General features: G+C 40.0%; 1 protein-coding gene across 9 annotated transcripts in view; it reads right to left on the bottom strand.

Annotated features, from left to right (window-relative positions):
- The window catches only part of LOC140966852 (uncharacterized), an 8,692-nt gene extending 1,575 nt beyond the window's left edge, over nucleotides 1-7,117 (bottom strand). For 7 of the 9 annotated variants that reach the window (XR_012173456.1, XR_012173455.1, XR_012173450.1 and 4 more), the window contains exons 1-4: nucleotides 6,683-7,117; nucleotides 6,521-6,544; nucleotides 6,272-6,319; nucleotides 3,750-4,872 (exon numbers count right to left, since the gene is read on the bottom strand). Coding sequence is in view for 4 of the 9 variants with exons in the window: in XM_073427129.1 (XP_073283230.1) it covers nucleotides 3,777-4,871 (1,095 nt within the window). In the remaining 5 variants the exon portion in view is untranslated. Of the gene's footprint in view, nucleotides 1-2,627; nucleotides 4,873-6,271; nucleotides 6,320-6,520; nucleotides 6,545-6,682 lie in introns of those variants that run through there. The other 2 variants (XM_073427153.1, XM_073427142.1) reach the window with 2 other exon arrangements.
- Between the last annotated feature and the right edge of the window lie 215 nt (nucleotides 7,118-7,332).

Below are 7,332 nucleotides of genomic sequence, written 5' to 3'. Positions count from 1 at the left end.
CTCTATATGTATTTTATATCGTTAAATTCTCCGATATTCTAAAATTCATATTTTTAACACACCTACAAAAATTATTTGGCATAAATAATTATTTTAATTTACCACTCAATAATTATTCTAATTATGCCAAAATTACCGGATAATTAATTTCAGGACCTTACATTTCTCCACCTCTTAAAACAAATTTTGTCCTCGAAATTTCTGCTTATACACATACATCTTACACACGATACGAAACCAACAATACAATACTAGGAATCAAACAGATATGGATAATATGTTCTCATCTTCTCTTCTGTTTCCCACGTTGATTCTTCTACACCATGCCTTGACCACTGAACACGTACTAGTGGTATAACTTTATTGCGTAAAACTTTATCTTTACGATCCAAGATACAAACAGGATACTCAGTATATGATAGAGACGGATCAAGTTCAACCTCATCAGGCTGAATCACATGAGATGGATTGGGCTCATACTTACGCAACATAGAAACATGGAAAACATCGTGGATGCCAGACAAAGACTGAGGCAAATCCAAACGATAAGCGCAAGTCCCAATACACTCAACAATCTCGTAGGGACCAACGAAACGAGGTGACAACTTACCTTTCATACCAAAANAAAGACTGAGGCAAATCCAAACGATAAGCGCAAGTCCCAATACGCTCAACAATCTCGTAGGGACCAACGAAACGAGGTGACAACTTACCTTTCATACCAAAACGAACAACACCTCTAAACGGAGAGATTCTCAGAAACACAAAATCTCCAACTTGAAATTCTAGAGGTCGACGACGTCTGTTAGCATAACTAGCTTGCCGATCTTGGGCAGCTTTCATTTTCTGACGAATCAACTGGACTTTATCATGCATTTCCTGAACAATGTCAGGTCCGGTAAACTGCTTCTCACCAAATTCATCCCAACAAAGAGGTGATCGACATCGTCTGCCGTACAAAGCTTCAAAAGGTGCCATACCAATAGTCACCTGAAAACTGTTGTTATAAGAAAATTCTACTAGTGGTAAAGCTTCTTGCCAACTGTCTTTGAAATCCATAACCACTGCTCGAAGCAGATCCTTGAGTGTCTGGATTGTGCGTTCTGTCTGACCATCTGTCTGAGGATGGTACGCAGTACTCATCGCAAGTCGGGTACCCATTTCTTTTTGGAAACTAGTCCAAAACTTTGATGTGAATCTAGGGTCACGATCTGAAACAATTGCGACTGGAACTCCATGAAGTCTCACGACATTTTCAATATACAGACGAGCCATCTTGTTGTACGAATACGTCCTCTCATACGGAATAAAGTGTGCTGATTTAGATAATCTGTCGACAATCACCCAAATGGCATCGAAATGACGAGAAGTACGTGGCAAATGCGTGACAAAATCCATAGCCACGTGCTCCCAGTTCCACTGAGGAACCTCAAGGCTATGCAGTAATCCTCCCGGTCTCATTCGTTCCGCTTTGACTTGCTGACAGATCATACAACGAGACACAAACTCAGCTACATCCTTTTTCATATTCTTCCACCAAAACTGAGGCCATAGAATATGATACATTTTCCTGCCTCCTCGGTGGATACTATATCGAGTACAATGAGCTTCTTTAAGGATGGCTGTACGCAATTCAGGAATATCTGGGACAACCAATCTACCATTCAACCGAAGAGAATCATCTGAGTGAATTGAGAAACCAGATTGGTGTCCTTGAGATACTAACTCATAAGATTTCAGAACTCGATCATCAGTTTTCTGATCTGACTTTACAATCTGAATCAACTCTGGCTCAACGGAAATCTGAGATACACAACCAGCATTACCTTGGATTTGAAAATCCAACCCAGAAGTGAAAATATCCTCTCGTAACTTAGAAACATGAATCGAGGATAAATTAACATCAACACCCTTACGGCTCAAAGCATCGGCAATGACATTCACTTTTCCCGGATGATACTGGATCTCACAGTCATAATCTTTCAAAAGATCCATCCAACTTCTCTGTCTCATATTCAGATCTGACTGAGAGAACATATACTTCAAGCTTTTGTGATCAGAATAGATTACAAATTGCTCCCCAAACAAATAATGTCTCCAAATCTTGAGAGCAAAAACAATAGCAGCCAATTCTAAGTCATGAACAGGATACTTAGACTCATGCGGTTTCAACTGACGAGAACCATAGGCCACTACTCTGCCATGCTGCATCAGAACACAACCTAGACCTCGATTAGACGCGTCGGTACAAACAACAAATCCTCCAGAACCACTCGGAATGGTAAGAACTGGTGCAGAAGTCAATCTCTTCTTCAACTCGACAAAACTTGACTCACATTCATCAGACCAAATGAATCTCTGATTTTTCTGAGTCAGCTGAGTGATAGGTCTAGCAATCTTTGAGAAATTTTCGATAAATCTTCGGTAATAACCAGCTAAACCCATGAAACTACGAATCTCTGGCACATTGGTCGGTCGTGCCCAATTCAGAACTGCTTCCACTTTACTTGGATCGACAGAAATACCATGTTGAGATATGACATGGCCCAGAAACACAACTTTATCTAACAAAAACTCACACTTGGATAGCTTGGCGTATAACTGATTCTTTTGAAGAATTCGAAGAACTAATCTCAAGTGTTTGGCATGCTCTTCCTCAGACTTGGAATAGACAAGAATATCATCGATGAATACAATCACAAAACGATCGAGATATTTACGAAATACTCGATTCATCAAGTCCATAAACACAGCAGGAGCATTGGTCAAACCAAAAGGCATAACCAAAAATTCAAAGTGTCCATATCTCGTGCGAAAAGCTGTTTTCGACACATCTTCTTGTCTGACTCGCACTTGATGGTACCCAGAACGGAGATCAATCTTAGAATACACCGAAGTACCTTGCAACTGATCAAATAAGTCATCAATCCTAGGAAGTGGATATTTATTCTTGATAGTAGACTTATTCAATTGCCGATAATCAATACACATCCGCATCGTACCATCTTTCTTCTTGACAAATAGAATCGGTGCACCCCACGGTGAAGAACTCGGACGAATATAGCCTTTACTCAACAAATCCTGTAATTGTTCTTTCAGTTCTTTCAGCTCAACAGGGGCTAAACGATATGGTGCTCGAGATATGGGTTCAGTTCCTGGCATTAATTCGATACTGAATTCAACTTCTCGTTCTGGTGGAAAACCAGGAATCTCTTCTGGAAACACATCAGGAAACTCACAGACTACATGAATATCAGAAATCCGTCGCTCATCTTGCGACAGATCCACAGCATAAACCAGAAAACCTTCATGACCAGAATCTAACAATCGATTCATCTCAATGGCAGAAATTAGAGGAATCTTGGCTTGAGAACCACGACCATAGAAATTCCATTTAGGTGCAAAGCTAGGTCTGAAACGAACTATTCCTCGATAACAGTCAACAGTGGCACGATTAGCAGTCAAAACATCCATACCAACGATGCAATCAAAGTCATGCATAGGTAGAACTATGAGATTCAGATATAGAACATTTTCATCATGAAACAAAACCGCATTGAACACCACATTATCAGTGATAATCATTTTGCCCATCGGAGTAGCAACAGATAGATTGGAATTCATACTAGTGGTGCGAAGATCATGCGAAACAACGAATGCATGAGAAACAAAGGAATGAGATGCTCCGGTATCAAATAACACTCGTGCTATAAAACCACATAGAGTACAGTTACCAGTAATGACAGTACCTGGAGCTGCCTAAGCCTCATCCTCAGTCAAGGCAAATACATGAGCAGATGACTGATTCTGTTGACCACCTTGCCCTCTACTCTGATGCGAAGGGCGACTAGGCTGATGGAAAGACTGGGAAGCTGCTGGAATTCTATTACTTGGAGCTCCACTACATGCCTGGGCTGATTTCCCGTCTTACTAGGACAAACTCTAGCAAAATGACCCGGCCGACCACAAACATTGCAAATCCCTTGAACTCCAACACATTGATTACTGGAATGCTTGCCTCCACAGTGATCACAGTAAGGTCCACTATAGCGATATCCACCACGGTTCCCTGAACTCCCCGAACTCAAAGAACTAGAACCAGGCTTCTTAAATTGTTTTCCACGTGGACGAAGAGATGCAGAACCAGATGAACTGAATTGTTGCCTCCCCGACTGATGAGGTTGGGTAGGAACTCGATTGCCAATCCTCTTAAGACTAGCTTCAGCCCTTTTTGCTATTTCCACTGCTTCAAGATAATTTAGTCGCTTACCGGTAGAAACAAAAGGGTGCAAATGATCGTTCAGTCCTTCAATGAAACTTTCAACAACAGCAACCTGACTCGCAGCAACATGAGGAACATATCTCAGCATAGCATAAAAAGTATCAGCATACTCTGCAACTGACATATCTCCTTGTTTCAGGTTATGAAACTCAGAAGCCTTAGAACTGTAGAATGATGGAGGACAATAACTTTCCTTAAACTTCAGCTTGAATATATCCCACGATGGAACAATCCTCTGAGCATCTAAAGTCATCAATGTAGTAGACCACCACATTTTAGCACGATCTTTCAACTGATGCACAGCTAATCTCAATCGACACTCTGGAGAATACTCAATCAAATCAAACAATTCCTCAATCTCAGAAATCCACAATTCTGCTTTCTCAGCTCCCTCCGAACCACTGAATCGAGGTGGATGCATAGAATGGAAACGCGCAACTAATTCATCCATCCTAAGCTGGTCTAGATGATCAGCAGCTTGCTCAACAAAAGTATCATCAACACCACGGACACGAGCTCTACCACGTCCACGACCTCGACCTCGAGCTAAAGGAATCTGATCAACAGGAATTTCTCCACCACCCTCCATTCTATACGATAAAACACCAAAACTATTAGAATGGAAGTAAACAAATCATATAATCACATAAGCATGTTGTCAAGTAGCATAAACAGGCGCAACAACAATTTTAGTGCCAAGACTCAAGAGTCCTAGACTCTAGTTCGAGCGTAACCCAGTTTACGCTCTGATACCAAGATGTGAGGCCCATTTACTCTAACGATAATTAATGATCAAACAATAATGGTTTGATTTAAAACTGCAGTGGAAATGGTTTAAAAATACTTTAAAACGGACCTCAGGGCCTAGAAAAATTTCGGCATGACCTCCCCGTAAGCAGGACATTCCGAAAAACTCAAGCAGCATTTTATATCAAAATATACTCCAACTAGAGTCATCAAAACAAAAACCAAAGTCAACAACCTATAGCCGCACTGGCCAGGACTAAACAGAAATTAAAACTTACCACATACTCACCAGATCATAAGAATCATAGTGTCAACTCAGAACATCAAAAACAACCAAATATCATTACAGATACACGGGGCATCTCCCCGGCAAATAAACTACAATACAAGACTGAAACAAACTCAAGACATACATATAGACTAACTGGGAAACTCCACTGACAGAACCAAGCAATCCAACCTCAATCCCGAGCTCCACTGGCGGAACCTCGGCCTGATGCTGCAAAACGACTCTGGAGATCTTCCATGGTGCCCAATAGCAACCACAGCAGCCCCCCCAGTAAACAACTGAGGTTAGGATTCTGGTATGAAACAGTTCAACAATAACAACAATAATCATAAATTATGCATAATCATATAGTAAAATGTAATATGCAATGCATGAAAGGCTCAACGAATAATCGGGATAACAGGAGCCAACAAACGGTACGATAACAACTGGAATAATGCTCGAGCAACAACACAGGGGAGCTACATCGTCATGCAACTAAACCGCCCTGCCAAGTATGCGAGGTATGCCAAGCTGTGCTGAATAACACCCCTGACTCGGCCTCCATACAGCTGATACGCTATAACAGGATGGCACAACAGAACGAACTAGATGACACAATCCCAGCGCTCACCTCAAAAGGCTGCACTAACCACGGAATTGTTCAATCACATCTACGGTTTCATGTGTATAGGCCTATCAGCCACACAATGATCCCGAGATAAACAACAGTGCCAGATAACAACGGATATCAACAATGGGCTAACAAGAACGATAGGGCTCAACATGAATGTCATAACTGTATGCCCGATGCTAAATGCCAATAATATGTCATAATAATAAACATAGATCACAACGAAGGCATTTAACAATTTATAAAAGTCAGCAATTCATAAACACAATCCATGTAACACAGAATGACAATCAAACATAATTTATGTTTTACCGTTGTATGTTACCGAGCTGTAACATACCTAAACCGACTCTAAAATCACAACAAGCTCAACTTTAATCTCCTCGACCTAACAATGATAAAAATATGTTGAATAATTCACAATTCGCAAATAAAACTAAATTAATCCAACTTATTGATTTTTTTAATTATCAAAACTTAATTCCCAAATCAATTTCAACAATTCGGAAATTTCAACTAAATAACCGTAATTCTCCAAAATAATCACACGATTATCTCAATACTAATTCACAAACTCTTCGATTTATACCTCAAAGCTCTCCAACGATCGAACCTACAATATAAACCCAATATATACGTCAATATAATGCATTAAAATCGACAAAGCGAAATTAAATCGAAGCGAGTAAAATTACACTTCAGGGCAGCCTACTTATGCACCGAAAAATCTGGAATTGGATCCAAAAATTACCAAGATCGAAGTATAAACTAGTCGCTAGCGGTCCAATGTTGCTACTCGCCGGAAAAGACACCGGAAAACACTATTCACAACCAAAAACCGAACTGAAAACTAGCTGGAAAATGCAGGAACAACAAGGTAAGATTTAAGCTTCAATTCCTTGCTCAAAATACTCCAAAGAACCAAGAAAAAACCAAGCAATAGCTCACCTGAAATCAAACAAGAAACTTGAACAGGAACAGCCACGAAACAGGGTTTGATTGGGGATAAAACGAACATCAAAAGTAGAGATTCATGGTTCAAAACGAAGCTACTGATGTAAGGAAGAAAACCCCTCAAACCGTTCGTGATTTGGACGTCGGACGGAGGAGATATCTTAACTTTCCCGCAGCTGCTACAAGTGTTGCGAAAATGGGGTTGAGGGAAATGAGTTTCTGATTTCTTCCTTTCTCTCTCCACAAGATAAATTGGGTGTATGTATATGTATATTTAGTTACTAAAAAATAGTAACACATGCTCAAAAATCCCGGTTTTGCATTAATCTTGCTCCCGTGTGTTATTTAAACTCTATATGTATTTTATATCGTTAAATTCTCCGATATTCTAAAATACATATTTTTAACACACCTACAAAAATTATTTGGCATAAATAATTATTTTAA

The sequence above is a fragment of the Primulina huaijiensis genome, chromosome 2, assembly GCF_012295235.1.
Source record: "Primulina huaijiensis isolate GDHJ02 chromosome 2, ASM1229523v2, whole genome shotgun sequence".
In the NCBI taxonomy this organism is placed as follows: Eukaryota; Viridiplantae; Streptophyta; class Magnoliopsida; order Lamiales; family Gesneriaceae; genus Primulina; species Primulina huaijiensis.
The sequence above is the reverse complement of the archived record's forward strand: the minus strand, read 5'-3'. Positions and strand labels throughout refer to the sequence as shown.